This window comes from Mustela putorius, unplaced genomic scaffold (assembly GCF_011764305.1).
Source record: "Mustela putorius furo isolate JIRA1106 unplaced genomic scaffold, ASM1176430v1.1 tig00000139_pilon_pilon_pilon, whole genome shotgun sequence".
NCBI classification, from domain to species: Eukaryota; Metazoa; Chordata; class Mammalia; order Carnivora; family Mustelidae; genus Mustela; species Mustela putorius.
Window position 1 is genome coordinate 1,014,386 of NW_025421293.1, and position 20,440 is coordinate 1,034,825.

Here is a 20,440-nt window from a genome sequence, read left to right on the forward strand (position 1 = left end):
GTGGCTCAGTGGGTTAAGCCGCTGCCTTCGGCTCAGGTCATGATCTCAGGGTCCTGGGATCGAGCCCCGCATTGGGCTCTCTGCTCAGCAGGGAGTCTGCTTCCTCCTCTCTCTCTGCCTGCCTCTCTGCCTACTTGTGATCTCTCTCTGTCAAATAAATAAATAAAATCTTTAAAATAAAAAAAAAAGAAAGAAAGAAAACCTTTCCTTATGTGGCAGGCTGTGTGGCGACTTCTGGTATACCCTTCATTCGCCTTCCTGTAGTGCTAATACCTTCCCCGATGATGGGACAGTTGTGACGTCCAAGAAATTAACATTTCTTATCAATTGCAACAGATAAAATACTATTAATGAAACTGGAGACGTTGAGATTTTGCCAGATTTGCCATTACTGTTCTTTCTAAACGGTTCGAGGATCCACTCTAGTATCCTCGAGTTGCTGTGTCTGTCTTCTCCAGCCTGTGGCAGTCCCTTAATTCTCCTTGTTTTCATGGTTTTGGCACTTTTGAAAAATACGTCAGGTATTTTGGAGAAGGTTCCTCAATTTATATTTGATATATTTTTGTTATATATTTGATATACTTTTGATATATCATTTCATTATCTATTTGATATCTTTTCATAATTAGAATGAGATTATGGGTATTTTGTGTGAGGCAGTAGTGTTCTCAGTACATCAGACCTACCGGGGCGTGCACGCTGTCAGTTTGTCTTATTCCTGAGGACGTTCAACGTAGGGCCAGAAGTTATTTGTTTTTGTTTTGTTTTCGTTCTAGCTTTTGGATATCGCTTGTTCTAGCACCATTTATCGAACGGATTATTCTTTCTCCATTGAATGGCCTTTGCGCCTTTGTCAGAACTCAGTTGGTAACACATGTTGGGTGCGTTTCTGGTTTCATTTGTCTTGTTGATCTGGGAGTCTCTCTTTGGCCAGTACCACACATTCTTACGTGTAATAAAGATAGTAGATTTTTGTGTGTCGATCACGTATCTTAGGCATTTGGTAGGCTCCCTTACTAGTTCTCATGAGTTCCAGTCTGTTTTTTGTAGATTCTTTTGAATTTTTATGTAGATAAACATGTCATTTGTGAAAAGAAAGTTTTATTCCCTTTTCTGGCTTCATTTCACTGACTAGGATTTACACGTTATCCAGGAGTAGTAGAAAGGACTTTCTTACGATGTTTCAGATATTTAGAGGAAGACATCCCTTCTTTCACCATTAAGTCTGGCATTAGCTGTGAGGGTTTTTGTTTTTTTTTAATCCCCTTCATAAAATTAAAGAAATTCCCTTTTATTTTTAATTTGCTGCAAGTTTTTGTCACGAGTGGATGTTGAATTTTATTAGATGCTTCTGTGGAGTGATTGATTGTTGCCTGCTGAACCAGCTTTGCTGTTGCCGGGAGAAATTACCTGGTTGTGACACATTTTCCTTTTCACGTGTTCCTGCATCCAGTTTGCCTGGGTCTTTATCTGTTGCACTTCTTTAGGTTTCTGTCTGCTCATGGGAGGTGTAGGTCTGTACTTTTCTTCATAACATCTTAATGTGGTTTTTGTATTTCAGTGATGCTGGTCCCATATAGTCAGGTCCAAGGGTGTGTGTGTGTGTGTGTGTGTGTGTGTTTTCAGATTTATTTATTTGTTTATTAGAGAGAAAGAGAAAGGGAGTGGGGAAAGGAGCAAGAGAGAGAATCCCCAAGCCAACTCCAGGCTGAGCATGGAGCCTGACGTGAGGCTTGGTCTCACAACGCTGAGCATGACCTGAGCCAAAACCAAGAGTCAGATGCTTTACTGACTGAGCACCCAGGCACCCCCATTTTTTTTTTCTTCAGGTCTTATGTTTTAACCTGATACTATCCTTTAACTCGTGTTGAAAGTGATTGTCAGTATGGTTTGATGAAATTTTACATTTGTTGTTTTTTCATTGTCCTGCCTGCTCTCTTGTTAATTGAGTATTTTAAATGGTTTTATTTTATGCCCAGTCTTGACTTATTCTTTATAAACCTTTAAAGTATTTTAGAGATTCTCCTGGGGTTTAGAGTGCACATCCTCAGTCAATCAAGTCTTCAGATGACACACCACGGCGTGTGTAGTGTCAGGATTTTACAGCAGCGTTTCTTATTCCCCTCGACCATCTTGGGCTTTTGTTGGTACAACTTTTACGTAAGTTATGAACACACAGTACATCATTATTCTTTTTTACTTACACTGTCAGTTATTTTTAGGGCAATTAAAGGTAAAAAAGGTAAATATCTTTTCCTTTTCCTCCCCCTTTCCCAGTGCTCATTATTTCTTTGTACAGATTCAGGTTTCCTTTTAGTTTTATTTATTTATTATTTATTTGACAGAGAGAGAGACTGCAAGCAGGCAGAGAGGCAGGCAGAGAGAGAGGAGGAAGCAGGTTCCCCGCTGAGCAGAGAGCCCGATGCGGGGCTTGATCCCAGGACCCCGAGATCATGACCTGAGCCGAAGGCAAAGGCTTAACCCACTGAGCCACCCAGGCGCCCCCAGATTCAGGTTTCTATCTACTTTCTTTAGTTTGAGCAGTTCTCTTTTAACATCTCTTGTATGTACGTTGTTGAGAAGGAAGTCTCTTGGATTTGGGGTGCAAAATTTTCCGTTTCTGAAAGATACTCTCACTGGGTGTAGAATTCTGGTTGATGAGTTTTGTTTCTGTTAGACACGCTTCTTGGATGTGTCGTTGCAGTTTCAGCTGTTTTCTGATGAGTTGTCACATGTAATTTTTAATCTCTGTTCTCATGTAATGTGTCTTTTTTCCCCTCTAACTTAAAGATTTTTTCAATATCTTTTGTTTTCATCATTTGGATATGGCATTTTTAGGTTGTTTTTTATTTTTAAAATGTCCTGGTGGTTCTGTGACCTTCTTGGATCTGTGGTGGTTTTTCATTATCTGTGAAAAACTGTTAGTGATTGTTTTTCGACTATTTCTTCTGCTTCTTTATCTCTGCTTTCCTTCTGGGATTCCAGGTATGTGTATCTTGGGCCTATTGTTGTTGTCCCCCAGCTCTTGGACACTGTGTCACTTTTTTCCCTTAAGGGAAAGAAAGAAAACTTTGTTAAGAAAGAAAACTTTGGGGACGCCTGGGTGGCTCAGTTGGTTAAGCAGCTGCCTTCGGCTCAGGTCATGATCCCAGCGTCCTGGGATCGAGTCCTACGTCGGGCTCCTTGCTTGGCAGGGAGCCTGCTTCTCCCTCTGCCTCTGCCTGCCATTCTGTCTGCCTGTGCTTGCTCTCTCCCCCTTTCCCTCTCTGATAAATAAATAAAATCTTTAAAAAAAAAAAAAGAAAGAAAATTTTGTGTTTTTGTTGGCTTATTTGTACCAGTCTCCAAGTTTTTTGTTTGTTTGTTTGTTTGTTTGTTTGTTTACTCTTTGTCCTCAGCTGTTACTAGTCACTGCTGAACCTGTCAGAAGCCCGTTTTTTCATATTTAACATTTTCTTTGTTACAATTTCCGTCTCTGCTGAATTTACGCACCTGATCTTCCATGTTACCCACCTTTTCTGTTAGGGCTTTTAACATAGTCAACGATTGTTGTAAAAATTCCCCATCACATACTTCAAGCACTTGTGTCAGGAGTTTGTTTCTGCCGACGGCTTTGTTGGAAATGTGTTGTTTTTCTGTGCCTCCTATTTTTTGTTGTTTAAAGTCAGACTTCTTATCTATTACGTTACAGACTGAGGTGCGCCGCGTTTCTGTGTTTGGAAATCAGTTCACCTTTCCCTTCTGCATGGCCTTTCTCTTCGGAGTTGAGGTTCATCGAGTCTGGAGCTGGGCTCGAGTTGAGACTTGCTGTTTCTGTGCGAACCTCGTTCTACCACTGGCTTTAACATCCCATTAGGCGATGCCGAACGTGTGGCCTGGGGGCTTCTGTGACAGTTTTCTCCTCAGCCTCATCCGTCCTAAGCATTGGATGTTCAGCTGGGCCGCCTCTCAGAGGGCCAATTACTGTGGCTTTGGACCTCTTCCAGGAATATTCTGTTAGCATTTAGTGGATGCTTGTTAGCCTGGTGGCGGGGGACTGAAAGGAAAGGTCGCGCATTTCTGACTGTCCTATTAAACCTCAATCTCAGCCAGGCACTTCTCCAACTAACCTTCTCTGCTAGATCTCACGAGCCAAGCCAGAAAACACTGCTATAAACAGCTAAGCTCTTAGGGGGAAACCAACCCTGATGTTACGACTTTATGGTTTCACTGCTGTGACTTTATGGTCTTACTGCTACCGCGTAGTAGATGATGCGCTGAGATGTCACTCGAGTCCTTTAGAACTCTTGCCTCTTCTTCTCAGGCACCACACCAACCCAGTGGGCACCGAGTGGCGGTGGAAGATGGACCAGCCTGAAGTGATCCTAAAGGAAGCCATTGAAAACCATCAGAGCATGATTAAGCAGTTTAAAGGTATTTATCTGCCCTCTACAAAGGAATGCTAATTAATGTGAATTAAATTGGCTGAGGAGTTGCCTCTTCGACAGGATTTTGTTCCCACTGGCAAATTTTCATATAGGGAAGTGAAAACTTTGTAGAAATATTACATGCATTTTGGCTTTTTTGGTTTTTACTGACAACTTTTATGTCCCATATGATAGAAAAACTAAGAAAATTTCATTCAGAGCTTAACAATTTAGAATATTGCACACTTAGCCTGTAAGTTTTGCCTGGGAGCGTATCATCATCCTTCCTAAAAATTCTTGATATTGTTCTATCTTGGTAAGCACAAAGCAGCTTAATGAATGGACAGGAAAGTTTGGATCATTGGAAAAATCTTAAATATTATCAGTAATGTAGTATTGGGAAAGCATTTTTTATTAAACGACTTATAAAAAGGAAGGATTCTATTAATATCATGTGATCCATAGTATTGTGAAAATTCTGCCACTCGATTTCTAGAATTTCCTGATTCAGTTCTGTTTTATATTAAAAGGTATATACTTTACTGGAGGTTACCGGTTCTCCGGCTGTAGTGAGCATCAGAATTATCTGGAAAGCTTGTTAAAACAGATTCCTGGCTTCCTTTTCCAGAGATTGGTCCAGTAGGTCTGGAGGTGGGGCCCAAGTATGTGCGTTTCTGAACCTTTGCAGGTGGTGTTGGTGTTGTGGAACTGGAGACCCCGCTTTGAGGCCCACTGCTGCAGATAGATACGGTGGACTTACAAAGCGTTGGCTTTCTAGAGTGGTAGCTGCCTATGCTGAACTGAAATTTGTTAGGTTCCCTGAGAAATCTGTGTGTCTGTCTCCACCTACCACTTGGAAGCCCTTCTCTGCTCTATGTTCCTTGCCCTTCGCTACGCAACAATAAAACGCGAATCTCAACCAAGGTTGTGTTGATATAGACACTTTTGTGGTGCTAACTTCATATGTGGGAGTCCTTATAAACCCCAGTAATTATCATTTTGAAGATCAAATGATTCTTTTATGTGAAGAAATTTGTCAGGCCACTCCTTCTTGAGATTAAAGTACTTCTGATAAGTTGTGTGTGTGCGCGTGTGTGTTTAAATTTATAGGCCACTCAGCCAGTGTCTTCAGTTCTTAGTAGACACTGGCTGGGTGGCCTATAAATTTAATTCAGTCGTAACACTCTGGAGGTAGCACTAGACTGCACAGGGTGAGGGTTCAGGCCTGTAAGTCTGCCCCACGTCAGACCCCGATCTCCAGTCCGGGTTGTTCCCTGCACTTCTGAGTGACTGGCTGTGAACGACAGGTTCCTGCTACCTCCTGTTCAGATATGATTAATTTACTGGAGCGGCTCATGGAACGCAGAGAAACACTTATTTACACTTACTGGACTCACCAATTTCTTATAGAGGGTTTTATGGAGGATTCAGAGGGACGGCGAGAGGAAGAGGTAACATGAGGGAAAGTGTGCAGGAGCTTCTGTCCCAGTGGACCTGGAGTGGGTCACCCTCCTGGCACATGGAGGCACTCACCAGCCTGGCAGCTCAACTCTCACTGCTCACGAGTTTTTAATGGAGCCCAATATGGAGCCCTTCTCCCCTTCCAGGAGCTCGGTGTCTGTGATGGAAGATTCCAGACCTCTAATCACTTATCTCTCTGGGGACCAGCCCCGTCCTGAGGCCATTTAGGGGCCCTGAGTCACCTCATTAGCTCTGCTGTGCTCCACAGGGGCTCCTTCTGAACGACTAAAGACACCGCTTTCACTCAGGAGATCCCAAGGGCTTTAGGAGCATTGTGCCATGAACCAGAAGACCAAATATATAGCTTATTATAGCTCCGTTATTTCTTATGAAAAATTGAGAAAGGTAATGCAAATGCAGATTAATCAGTAATGATTTATTAAGGATAATCAGTCAATAGTTACACCTTTATTTTATTCTTCATGAGTTTTCTAAGGAATGTGGATCTGTGCATATTATTCAACGTTCACTGATTTAAATGTTAATCATCCAAAAGACACCTTCTCAGAAATATCCAGAATATTGGACCAAATATCTGGGCATTGTGGTTCAGCCAAATTGACACATAAAATTAGTTATCACAGATCTTAATATCAGAACCAGGCAAATGCCAGTAATTTATCTTCATATTCTAGTAACTTTGTGTTGTTTTAGTGCTTAAGGAGCCCATCGTACCGTTCAGTGATGGGACGAGATGTCTGAGAATGCGTGATTCGCTGGCAGCTAGCGATCTTCCTGCGTGATTTGTGTCCCAGGCAGTTTGTGTGGGGACGATGCAGCCTGAGGAGGAGGCGTTCACTCTTGCATTCGGAGATGTCCTTGGGGCAGGATGACAGGTTTTGTTTTGGTAGTTATTTTTCTGACAGGAGCATTTTTGCAAATTCACTTTAACTGGAAATCAGTGATGAATAGATCATAGGGCCGACTTTACTCGTGTTAGTAGCACGTGTCAGGTGAGCTCAGGGGGCCTTGTTCTTTGTTGTCGCCTCGCCTGTTTGAGGGGCTTGTCCTGCGCAGAAGGCGTATCTGATTGGCAACCTCGTACTTACTTTAGTCTGTAGGCATCTCACATGGTTTGTCATTAGGTTCCCATGTGATAAGAAACAGAAGAGCTTTAAAAAATATATGTTGTCGGGCGCCTGGGTGGCTCGGTGGGTTAGGCTTCTGCCTTCGGCTCAGGTCATGATCCCAGGGTCCTGGGATCGAGCCCCGCATCGGGCTCTCTGCTCAGCGGGGAACCTGCTTCCTCCTCTCTCTCTGCCTGCCTCTCTGCCTACTTGTGGTCTCTCTCTGTCAAATAAATAAATAAAATCTTAAAAAAAAAATATATATATATATAGTCTTATGGGGGAAGATAGATAAAGGATTGGAGAGAGAGAATAGAGCCTATCTGTGGACAAGTGAATCCTAAATTGGGGTTAAAATGCCTAAGGGAGGGAACAACCCCCCCCCCCATTCAACAATGACTGTCGACTTCATTTTTTTTTTTTTTAAGATTTTATTTATTTGACAGAGATCACAAGTAGGCAGAGAGGCAGGCAGAGAGAGAGGAGAAAGCAGGCTCCCTGCTGAGCAGGTAGTCCGACGTGGGGCTGGATCCCAGGACCCTGAGATCATGACCTGAGCTGAAGGCTTTAACCCACTGAGCCACCCAGGCACCCCTGTCAACTTCATTCTTTTTTTTTTTTTTTTTTTAAGATTTTATTTATTTATTTGTCAGAGAGAGAGCGAGCGAGAGCGAGCACAGGCAGACAGAGTGGCAGGCAGAGGCAGAGGGAGAAGCAGGCTCCCTGTGGAGCAAGGAGCCTGATGTGGGACTCGATCCCAGGACGCTGGGATCATGACCTGAGCCAAAGGCAGCTGCTTAACCCACTGAGCCACCCAGGCGCCCCTGTCAACTTCATTCTTAAAAAACCTTTTCTAGAGTTTACTTTGCCCTAGTAATTTCCCCAAAGGATTCTTTTTTCACATCTTAATTACTTGACATAGTGTTACCATCTCAGCACAACAACTATTCATTTAATCAACAATAAATTTTCCACAGGGGTTTTCGAGTTGGAACTGGTTGACCTTTGTACACCGACACTCATCCAAGTGCCAGAGCAGTTCTTCTTTACAGTAGCAGGCGTTGTAGAAAATGGGTTTCTGTTGGAAGCTGTGCTGCGTGTAGGCACGTGGGCATAAAGGAGCTCTCATTCGTTGTAGTTCATGTTTTCACAAAGGGTGAGAGTTCTCTTGGTCTTCAGTGTTTGGATCATGGTAACTCTTTGTTAATGCTTTTTAAAATTTCATTCCAAGCTTAAACAAAACATTACTTTTTTGAAAATCTGTCTTATTGCTGTAATAATTATAGTAAACCTGGGTGTGATACTATAGTATTAAAAGAGAAAAAACTCTAATTATTAAAGGATGAAATACATAATTTGTAAAAATTCAGAGCTTTTCTACAAAACTGGTGGTAGTCCGCAGCCCTCAACAAGCACACAAATGGTTTTCTTTTAAAAAATACCGCAATGGGGGTGCCTGGGTGGCTCAGTGGGTTAAAGTCTCTGCCTTTGGCTCAGGTCATGATCCCAGGGTCCTGGGGTTAAGCCCCACATCGGGCTCTCAGCTCGGCAGGGAGCCTGCTTCCTCCTCTCTCTCTCTCTGCCTGCCTCTCTGCCTACCTGTGATCTGTCAAAAAAAAAAAAAAACCAAAACCAACAACAACAACAACAAAAAACAACAACAAACCACAGTGGGCAAAATTATGAAATTTTAGTATTTCAGAATATTGGTTATGTTTTCTCTCTTTTTGGCAGAATCTAAACCATTCAGATGCATGGTTGTTTATGTTGCGGTAGTCATCAGGCAATGAGATATTGTAACTTCGCTCAGTCTTTATCAATGGTTCTAGTCTTAAGTTTTCTCTTTTTTTATGAACCTGAATGCCTCCTGCATTAAGTGAAATCTCTGTGTTTTGTCTTTTATTCATCCTAGGGGATAGGGTATAAGTAAAACAGGTCCCGTCCTTTCTGAATGGTGAGCCCCTGAATTCCTCAGTAGGCATGGGTCTGCAGACGTGGCTTAACTCGGGATGCAGTTCCCCACCGAGGCCCTGCAGGAAAGTTCCCCTCTCTCCCACACCACATTAGTTTTCCCATTAGAGCACCGGTGCTCTTACCTTGTGCTGTCTGGTGGCTTGAGAAAACAAAACAAAACAAGGAATGGAGTATTACTGGTTTCCTTGGTTAGAATTTGGGTTGTACTTTCCTATAGGAGAAAAAAAATTCAGTTTGCCTAATTACCACTGAAATAGATTCCTTAGTACTGTAGCTTAGGGTTATTGCTGATGAATTTGGTGTTGGGATTTGAATGGTAACTCAATCTCCATTTTAATGGTATTTTATCTGTGGGAGTACAGATTTTAGGGTTAAACAGAAATGTTCTAGGAACATTATAGGCAGTTTTCAGAGAATCAGAGCCAGTTATTTCCTTCTTAGTTGGTTATATTCTGGATATCCTACGTTCATCGTCTCTTTAGAGGTTCAGCATTAACTTACTCGTGATTCCCCTTGTTCTGGCTTGGAATCCTCTGGTTTTCAGTGTGCTTTTCTACCTTCTTTCTCCACGGGTCTGGTTCGGTCGTTTTAGGGTTTTATTTTTGTGGAGGGGAGACTTGGTCGTGGGTGTTGCTGCCTTTTCCCTCTGAGTTTCAAGCTTTAGCCAAGGGGCCAGCCTTGCACAGATTTTGAAGAAATTCTGATTTTTTTTTTAAATGTTTCCCTTTTGTGCTTGTTCTCAATTCTGAGGGCAATTATTGTCTCTTCAGTTATTTAATTGAATCACTAAAATAGCTTTCTCTCATGACCTTTATTAGCTTTCCCTTCAGACACATGCAGAATTAACTTTATATTGATTACAAGTGGGTCCGAGTTTCAGTGCCGCTCAGCATCTGTTCGGAACGCGGCCTGTCGCCGCACACGCTCCCACGGCAGGAGAAAGTGCTCCGGAGTGGGCTGGAGGTTTCCCTCAGGCGGTTCCCACCGGTTCAGCGGTCAAGTCCTTGTCAGGCACGTCCGCAGCGCTGAAGGTGCAGACATGTTTTCTTCTCTGTAGTTTCACTTAGATGTGAAGTGATGCAGAATAGAGGGATCAGGGTCTCCGACAGACGGTTTTCACACACAGGGTCTGCTGAAGTGCGCGTCCAGAAGAGACATGGGGGTGGCGAGGAAGAGAGCACCACCCGCGCATTGTTCCTGGAGGTGATCTATGAGAGCCTCGCGGTGGAAGTGACTCTATCAAAGACCTACGTGGCATTTACCCGGGAGGGTTCTAGGAAGATCTTTGGCCTGGGACTGTATTGTTTATGCAAAGAAAGAATATTTTATGTCTAATTGCCCCACACTTTAGAATTAGGCCCAAATACCCTTTGCTGAGCAATATATTGTGTTAATTTTGTGTTCCTTGGTTTTATTGCTGTGACAGAAGGAGGACACTTCTGGCATCTCAAGTGTCTGCTTTGGCACCTTCGAGGGAGATAAAGTAGGCTTCCTAGTTAATACGAGGACCGTAGTGTTGTCCAGGACGGAAGCTGTTCAGGATAAGGGAAATGTCAGAAAGTTGCTTAAGGAAAAAAAAAATCAGAATACGAAAGCAGAGTTTAGTTGTGAAGAAAGGCTTAGGGAAATGTGAGAATGGAGAGAGAGAGAGAGAGAGAGAGTGTATGTGGGAGAGACAGACTCTCCCCATGTGAAAAATAGTTCTTTAGCTTCGTTACTGAAATGAAGTGTTTGCTGGTCCGTGGTCTCTCTTCCTGCTCTGGGGCTTTTTTCTATTAGAAATTTAGAGGATGTCTTGTTTTCTGACCTACTTCCTTGAGGACCGTGAAGGAAGCAGGTGACTGAGTCCCCGAGGGCCTTGTTTTGGGGAAGATGACTGTACTAGCCTCTGGCAGTGACCATGAGGTGGAAGCGTGCTGCTGGGAAGGAGAGACCCACGGGTCTCCATATTCTTCTCAACACTTTACTTTTTGAGAAAATTAAGATAATTTTTAAATCCCAGAATCATTACTCTTTTAGGAGATTTACTTAGGGGACTTTTTTTTGTCTTGGTTTTTGTTTTTGTCAATGTCTAAATGGGCAGGTTGACTTTTTCGTTCAGGCTCTCAGAGACAGGGACAGCTGATCCTTTGCTTTCACGCTTTCGTCTTCCCCAGCTGCTCCTCGGTCGTGTCCTCCGATGACCCCTCTTCCTGTCCCTAGACCCCTGCGTCGTCTAGCTCCCAGTCCACTTCTCTGTCTGCGCTCACTGCCCTAGCTCGGACCCGGAATAGAAGTCCCATCTGTTCGCCAGAATGCTTCCTTCCATCCAGTGCATCCTTCCAGACTGCAGGCTTGAACGCGGGACGCTCTTTCCCACACAGAGAACAGACACATCGACTTCACCCTTCTGCAGTTGAACAGAGGTGGTTCCTGACTTGTGAAACCCGTTACCCTTAGAGACTTTGTCTCCGGTGGTGGCAGCTCCGTTGCTCTGGCCCAAAGCTTGTGGAAATCATTAATGACCTTCTCTCATATCCTTCCTCCAGTCCGTTAGAAAGTCCTACTGACTAGAGCCCATGGGTCGATCTCTTCCTGCGGCCTCGGCTGTCACCATTGCAGTGGAAGCCGCCATCATTTCTTGCTGAGGTTACGCAATAGCCTTTTGCCAGAGGAGCCTCTGTGCTCCTTTGTCCTCAGCTTCGCGGCCAATCCGATCCACACACGTGGAAGGAAATTTAGGTCATGGCACCTTCCTCCAAACCCTGCAGTGCTCCCTGTGTTTCTCAGGTTGCTTGGAGCAGCCTGCTCCCACCGCAGGGCCTTTGCTCTGCCAGCCACTGCCGACAGTGCTCTGTCCTTCCTGACTCCCTGGGCCTGAGCCTCATCTCTTCAGGTCAGATCCCAGCTTCCCGGGGCGCTTCTCCAGACTGCCCTGTCTTCACGGCAGCTGCCTCTTCTTTGGGTCCTTGACCTTCTGCACCCTGCTCCACCTCTCCTGTTCCACACGCGTCTCTCTTTCTCACACACTGAAGATGAGCATATCCTGGATGGTAGCCAGGAGCCACATATGGCCCTCTGCATTTTAATTAATGAAAATTAAATAACATAAAAAATCTGGTTCATCATCAGTCACACTGACCACATTTTAAGCGCTCAAGAGTCACCTGAGGGGGCGCCTGGGTGGCTCAGTGGGTTAAAGCCTCTGCCTTCGGCTCGGGTCATGGTCTCAGGGTCCTGGGATCGAGCCCCACATCGGGCTCTCTGCTCAGCAGGGAGCCTGCTTCTCCTTCTCTCTCTCTGCCTCTCTGCCTACTTGTGATCTCTGTCAAATAAATAAATAAAATCTTAAAAAAAATAAAGGAGGCACGTGTGACTGGCGGCTGCTATGTTAGATTGTACAGAGAACATTTACAGCATCTCAGAACATATTACTGGACTACAGTGGTGTAGAATTTACAGATTTATTATGTTTGGTGTTTACTTTCTTTCTCTCATAAGAATATAAAATTCATAAAGGCAGAGGTTTTTTCTCTAAATAGAGAAATTACTTATAAAATTATTGACTGTAGAAAAGTTACCTAGAACACTAGTTGACCCATAGTAGTGATCAATAAGTGTCTGCTGAGTTGAGTGGAATTACCGTTTTATTTGAAATACAGGATTGAATTTGTTTCATTCACAAAGTAATTACTAAAATAAAAATATTTTAATAATTCTGTTAAATTGAATGTAGCTGCCATTTTTGGAACACTTGTGTGCTGGGCCTGGTGCTGCCCTCGGGATTTATTTCATTGACTTCTTATAGACGTTGGGTATGGGGTTGCCCGGGTGGTTGAGTTGGTTGTCGTCCAGCTCTTGACTTAGCTGAGGTCATGGTCTCAGTGTCCTGAGATCGAGCCCTCTGTCCGGCTCTCCATTCAGTATGGGGTCTGCTTGAGGTTCTCTCTCTCCCTCTTCCTTTGCCCTCCCCTTGCTTGTGTACTCTCCCTTTCTCTAAGTAAATATATATTTTTTTTTTAAAAAGAGGGGTGTGTGTGTGTGTGTAAAATTCCCAACTGCAGATCAGGGAATGGGCATAGAGAGGTTGAATGACTTGACCAAGCTGAGTGGTACAGCCAGAACTGAGAACCTGCCACACAGGATTTCCCATGCTGACGGCTTAGCCAGTGCTCAGTTACCTAGTTCCTGCATGTCAGGTCAGTTCTGCCGTTCAGGTTAAATCTGTCTTTCTACTTTCTGCTCATTGGGGGAATTAAAGTTAATGATGTTTTTTTATAAAAAGGAAATGTTATGCTTATGGTTGAGTTGTTTTGGCAACACACAGTGAGTTAAGGATCAGGTTTTTAAAAAAAACTTGATTCTTAAGATCTTAGATTGCAGTTATCTACAAAAATTATTCATTTAAAAATACTGATGGGAAATACGTTCTCAGCAGACATCAGCTGCCACATTTAGGCCACTCTGATTTTAGCCTGTGTTGTGTTAGCTTGATCTCTTGAGAATTTAGTTGCAGTTGCTTCTTTCCACGTAGACAGTGTGTGTGTGTGTGTGTGTGTGTGTGTGTGTGTGTGTGTAAAAGAAAATCACTTCCTGGAAACTAAGGTACAAATGAGCAGTGAAATCTGAATTTATTTTCTCCAGGTTTGTCGTTGTTAAGGGGATGTTGACTGGGATTCAGTCATTGTAAGAAACCAAGGTAACGGCTGGAATAAATTTTTAGTGAATGTTTCTGGTGTGCCAGGCACTCTGCTAAAGCCTTTGACAAGCATTATCTCAATTAATGGCAACAAAAGTTCAACAAAAAGAGGGACTTGTTACAGTTCAGGCAGTTATGTTTCCCAGGTGGTTGGTAAGTGACTGAGAGGGACTGTGAACATGGGTCCCCCACCCTCCGTCTCCCCGAAGAATCTCTGTCCTTCAGAGACTGTGTGCTTTGGAAAAAACCTAGAGTTAATTGATAGAAATGTCTGAAGTAAAGGTGATACATTTTATTTCCTTTGTTATACTCTAAGTCTTCCAGATTCTGTCTTAGATTGAGGGACTGTCATGAGTGCCTTCTCAACCCACTGTGTACACGGGGGTCAGATGGGGAGTCCCATCCCCAGAGGTTTTGATTTAATTGGTTTGGGATACCACCTGGACATTGGGAATTTTTTTTTATTTTAAAGATTTTATTTATTTATTTGACAGAGATCACAGGTCAGCAGAGAGGCAGGCAGAGAGAGAGAGGAGGAAGCAGACTCCCCCCTGAGCAGAGAGTCTGATGTGGGGCTTGATCCCAGGACCCTGAGATCATGACCTGAGCCAAAGGCAGAGGCTCAACCCACTGAGCCACCCAGGCGCCCCGATGTTGGGATTTTTAAAAGTGCTTTGGGTAGGTAGTTCCAGTGTCCCGTGAGGGCTGAGGGCCCGTGGTGTGCCAGTGTTTCCAAACTTGATCGCACTGTGATCCTGGGAGCTTTCAAAGCCACTGCAGCCCACGCTTCTCTCCCAGGATTGGGATTTAATTGGTCTGTGCTGGGGTCTGGAGTTTGGAAGTGTTAAGATTTCCCAGGTGAGTCCATTATGCAAGCAGATGTGGGACCTTCTGGGTTTGTGCAGTGGTTTTGGACCTTGGTGCACATTAGTATCACTTGAAGAATTTTAAAAACTCCCATAATCCTGGTTCACACCCACCCCGATTAAATACAGTCTTTGGCAGTGGACCTAGTTTTTGACACTCCTGGTGATTCCGGCATGCGGCCAAAGGGAAGTTCAGGATTCTTCATTTTCTCTCCTGTATACTTTTGGACCAACTCCATTTAGTTTCACGATTCAGAATACTTGCGGAGTAAAGGGAGAAATGATGGGTCTAGAAGACGCTTTTCCTTATATTGAGTTCAGCTTCCTCCCCTCATATTTTTATTGTCGTAAAATATACAAAACACAATGTTTACCAGTGTGACGGTTCAGTGTCATTAGGTATTTTCTTGATATTGTGCAGCTGTGACCACTGTCAATTTTCAGAACTTTGTCATCATCCAGGACAGAAGTTCTGTACCCAAGAAAAAATAACGACTCGTTTCTCCCTCTTCCCAGCCTCTGGTAACCTTCCACTTTCTGTCTGCCTGAATTAGCCTATTCTAGGGACCTCAGATTAGTGGAATCATAAGTTCGTCCCTATGTGTTGGCTCTTTTCACTTAGCACAGACTCGTCCATGTTGCCACCTGTCAGCATCACATTCCTTTTGCAAGGCTGAATAATATTTCATCGCACGTTTACACTAAATTTTGTGTATCCACTTAGCTGTTGATAAACATTCGAGCTCATTTTCTTAAACCAACATGAAAGAATACAGAGCTAAGCAAATTACGGAAAGGGATGTGTTCCGCATTCCAGATCGTTAGCTAATGGAGTTCGCTTCGCCTGCTCATGTCCCTGTAGTTCAGTTAGGGTTGAACTGAAGGGGAGATTCCTGATCTTTCTGATTTACTAATTCTAGCCCTTTCCCCTCCCCCTTGTTTTATATTATTTGGATGGTTTCAAAAATGAATTTGCCTTCTATAACCAAAGAACCATTAAGAAAAATTAAAAATCTTTGGGGCACCAGGGTGGCTCAGGTCGTGATCTCAGGGTCCTGGGATCGAGCCCCGCATCAGGCTCTCTGCTCAGCAGGGAGCCTGCTTCCCCTTCTCTCTCTGCCTGCTGCTTTGCTTACTGCTTTGCCTACTTGTGATCTCTCTTTCTGTCAAATAAATAAATAAAACCTTAAAAAAAAAAAAGAAAAATTAAAAATCTTTCATTAAGAAAAGTGAAAGTGATATTCTTTCCCCGTGTTTCCTAGAGCTTGTTCTTTTTCACTGTGTTCTCCAGGAGTTCCGGGTGTCAAAGAAGAACGTTTTGAAGAAGGAATGATGGTAAAGCACTGTGCGTTGTCTCTGGTGGGAGAACCCATCATGTACCCGGAAATCAACAGGTTTTTGACACTACTCCACGAGTGTAAAATCTCTAGTTTCCTGGTCACAAATGCACAATTCCCTGTGGAAATCAGGTGAGCCATCCAGCTTATTAAGATACTCTGCTAGGATCTGTGTTTGACAGAAAGGCGTTAATGTGTTCATACAGGGCTTGTTGATTACCAATTACATACACGTGTTAGTCTTTTAGGGGTGAGAGATAGGCCTACTCTTAAAAATTCACTCTATTAGGGAAGATAATATTAGTAAAAAGAATAGAGGCACAAATTAATTGCTGGGGGAATTCAAAAGAGAATGCAGTGTTTTTTCCAGAAGGGTGAAACTTCTCAGAGAAGCCACTGTTTTAATTGGAATCTTAAAGGTAGGAAGCTGTAGTTTTTAATAAGAACCTCCTGAGAGAGGTAGGAAGTTAGGGTGTTTGTGATACCATTATGTAAATATAGTTCATCTGGACCACAGAGTGTGCGAAAGAGGCTGGCAGCTGGAAGCCAAGTTGAAAAGGTAGGGGGTAGATTGGAGAGGACTTCCAGCGCTGTTCTTTGGAAAGATCTTGCTTCCTGCGGAGTCATCTGCTAGCATGGTATAAAACGGGAGAGCCAGAATGCAGGCAACCAGACAGGAGAGTGTTTGTTTAGGTAAGAGTCATGAAGATGAAATTAAGACAGTGAGAATGAGGAGCCCTAAAAAAGACATTATGGAGATGTAGTGATCAGCTTGGTAGACTGTGTGGCTCTGAGAGCCCCGCGTGGAAGAGGACCAGTTAATGACTGGAGGGGTTCCAGTCATGTTGACTGCTGGGGTTATGGGGCCCTGGAGCAGTAGAGGATCCCATAAAGAACAGGTTTAACACATAAGATGTTGAGTTGGTTTGGGTGACTTAAAGGGAAAGCTTTCCAGATGCAGATGACCATCTTCTCTGGCCTGGAAATGACTTGTTTTTGCATTATACTTGAACTGTGCGTGTATTATAACACCAAAAAAACATTAAATTTTACTTATTTTCCTGTGCTTTCCCCATAAGACTGAGTTGCTTGAGACCGGTGACCCCTGCTTATTTATCTTCACGTCCCTAGTGTAGTGCCTCTGAGTTCTCGGGAGATGGCTAGTGAAATGTTGAGGAAATTTCCACAGAGGAATAAGAGACAGTGATCTTTTAAAATTCAAAGTTGTTTTGTAAATACTGACCAATAAACTATAACATGAAAAAAAGGAGAAAATAATTTTCAAATTTAAGAAAGACAGTATTGGAGTGATGTCAGAGTCATGGAGGCCTGCCTCATTCCCTTTTTCTCTTGCCTTCCATTTACAACTAATCAGATACCCATAACCAAACAAACAAAAACAAGCACCTCTGTACAGCACACCAGGACACCCAAGAGAGGCATTCGCCTGTGCACCCGGAAGTGAGTGGATTGGACCGTGGAGTGGGGGGTGGCAGCGGAGGCTACAGGGACAGGTCTGGGAGGGAGCCAGCACCAGGCTTCTGGCAGAGGAGGTGGAGGCTGAAAGCGGTTGCTACAGAGCTGGAGAACCTGTTGCTCGCTCTGCGAAACCACAGTGACTTGAGGGGTGGGAAGTGGAGGAATGAAAGGGACGGGAGGAAGGCCGACTCAGAACTGAAGGAAAGTATGTTTCCTGCTGTCTGCCCCAGGGGATTAGGTGAAAGTGCCCATGGAGCTCTGGGAGCCCCCTACTTGAGGATCATGGGGCACACCCAAAGCCCTAGGTGCTAAGCACACCCCACCTTCCACTGTGCTGCCATCACCCCCCCCTTTTATTTTCAATGCACAGCTCTCCCAGCCTTAGTGGGGGAGTCAGCACTGGTAAGAGAAACCCAAGACTTGTGCTGCAGCACCACCTTCTGGAAGAGAAGAGGAAGGCTTCCCATCACCAACGTGTTAAAACTATTAGAATCAAACCAAACAAGGCTTTTACATAAATAAGAAGGGTGTTTGCTGCTTTAGATGCGGTGGCAGAGGCACTTTTCATGAAACACTATGAAAAATCATGGTAATATGGTATCACAAAAGGAAAATGACAATTTTCTAGTAACAGAACCACAAAACATGGACTATTGCAATCTGATACATAATTCAAAACTAGCTATTATGATGGACTTCAACAAACTACAAGAAAACTTATGAAGGCAATACTGTGACCTCAGGAATAAAATTAGAGAATAGAAGAAATACTTTACCAAAGAGATTGAAATTCTAATGAAGAACCAAACAGAAATTCTGGAGCTGGAATACTCAAAAAATGAAAGGAAGAATGCATTTTGAAAGCATTGGAAATAGAGCAGATCAGATGGAAGAGAGAATTCATGAGCTGGAAGATAGGGATCTAGAAATGATTCAGGTGGAAGAGGAGAGAGAACTAAGATTTTAAGGAAGTAAAGAAACCCTGTGAGAACTATCAGACGCCATTAGGAGAGTCAACATTAAATGAATGGGAATTTCCAGAGGGATAAGAGAGAGAGAAAGGAGCAGAGAGCATATTTAAGGAAATAAGAGCTGAGAACTTCTCAAACCCTGGGACGGAACTGGACAGACAAATCCACAAAGCTAATAAAACACGGACCTCAATGTGAAAAGACCTTCTTTAAGACACATTATATTGAAACTGTCAAAAGTCAATGGTAAAGAATTTAAAAGGCAACCTGGGGGAGAAAGACAATAACTTACAAAGGAACCTGCATGAGGCTTTCAGCAGATTTCTCTGCAGAAACTCTACAGCCTTGTGAAGAGCAGAATGATTTTTTTCAAAATAGTGAAAGATAAAAACTGCCTCCCAAGAATATCTGGCAAAGTTATCCTTTAGATATGAGGTAAAGATAAAGGCTTTCCCAGACAAACCACAACTGAGGGGAGTTCACCACCAGTAGACCTGCCTTACAAGATACGTTGCAGGGAGCTCTTCAAGCTGAAATGGGAAGATGAAAATACACAAAATGCTGATTAAGGTGGTAAATGGACAGTTAGAAAACTATAACTCTTTTTTACAATAGTATATTAAACCCTTAATTAGAGCATGAAATTTAAAGGAAAAGTATTAAAAATAATTGTACCTGCTTCCACTTGGTAACAAAATCACAGCATGGAAAGGTAATTTGTCACATCAAAAATACAGAAGAATAACAATCATCATATGGTTTCACTCATATGTGGAATGTAACAGCGCAGAGGACTATACGGGAAGGGAGGGAAGACCCATGAGAGATGCTGAACTCCAGGACCCAAACTTTGGGCTACAGAAGGGAGGGGGTGGGGGAATGGGGGAATGGGGTGTTGGATATTAAGGAGGGCACGTGTTGTGATGAGCACTGGGTGTGCAACTAGTGAATTGTTGAACACTACGTCAGAAACTAACGGTGTGCTATATTTTGGCTAATTGAACATAATAGTTAAAATACATACCGGAGTATCAAAAGGATGGAATTTATAGGCAAATCAAGATAAATTGCTATCAGCAGAAAAAATGGCTATTTCATCTAGAGGTGTTTTTCGTAATCCTCGTGGTAACCACTAAGCAAGAAATGTAGAGCATAGACACTACACAAAGAAGAGGGGAGACTGAGCAAATCACCATGGAAACCACCAACTCATAAAGGTAGAAACAGAACAAAACAAACCAGTGGGAAAGCAGAAGATAAAATGGCACTAATAAACCATTACATATCAATAACTGCCCAAAATTGAACCCAGCAATCAAGTGCTCAGAGAGGCTGAATGGGTTTAAAACAACAGCAACAAAAAACCACACAGGACTCCGCTACATGCTGCCTATAGGAGACTCTTGTCCAGCTCTGAAGACACCAGCAGGCACAAAGTGGAAGGCTGGAAGGTGACCATCCAGGCGGTGGGAATCAAAAGAAGGTAGGTGAGGCATCCCTCTCTCCAAGTTGAGAAGGGTCACAGGGGACAAGGAAGGTCATCACACAATGGTAAGTGAATCTGCACGTCAAGAAGACAGAACACTTGTGTGTACAGTTCCAGCACCCACACACCAAAGTACATTAAACAAATACTAAGAGATCTTGAGGTACAACTCAATAATGCGATAACAGTAAAGGACCCAGATACGCTAATCTCAGCAGCAGATGGATCAGGAAGTCGAAGAGGAAACACCGGAATTGAGCCACACTTCAGAGCAAACGACTTCGTGGACATATGTGGAACATTCCAAAGTAAGTCAAGAACTTGGTCGGTTTAGCAACAAAAAACAACCTGATCAGAAAATGAACAGAAGAACTAAATAGGCATTTTTGCAAAGAGGACATCAAAATGGTCAACAGGTGCATGAAAAATGCACAACATCACACATCGTCAGGGTGATGCAAATCGAAACCACAGTGAGGTACCACCTCATACTTGCTAAAATGGCCATCACTGAGAAGACAAGACAACAGGTGCTGGCGAGGATGTGGAGACAAGGGAACCTTTATACTTTGTTGGTGGGAAGGTAAGTCGGTGCGGCCACCATGGAAAAGAATGTGGAGGAATATGGAGGTTTCTCAAAAAATTAAAAATAGAT

At 43.3% G+C, this 20,440-nt stretch overlaps 1 protein-coding gene across 8 annotated transcripts in view; it reads left to right on the forward strand.

Annotated features, from left to right (window-relative positions):
• LOC101692945 (S-adenosyl-L-methionine-dependent tRNA 4-demethylwyosine synthase TYW1) overlaps positions 1-20,440 on the forward strand; it is a 201,127-nt gene that overhangs the window by 89,996 nt on the left and 90,691 nt on the right. For all 8 annotated transcript variants that reach the window (XM_045074911.1, XM_045074908.1, XM_045074913.1 and 5 more), the window contains 2 exons: positions 4,304-4,413; positions 15,804-15,981. In XM_045074911.1, coding sequence (XP_044930846.1) covers positions 4,304-4,413; positions 15,804-15,981 — 288 coding nt within the window. The remainder of the gene's footprint in view (positions 1-4,303; positions 4,414-15,803; positions 15,982-20,440) is intronic.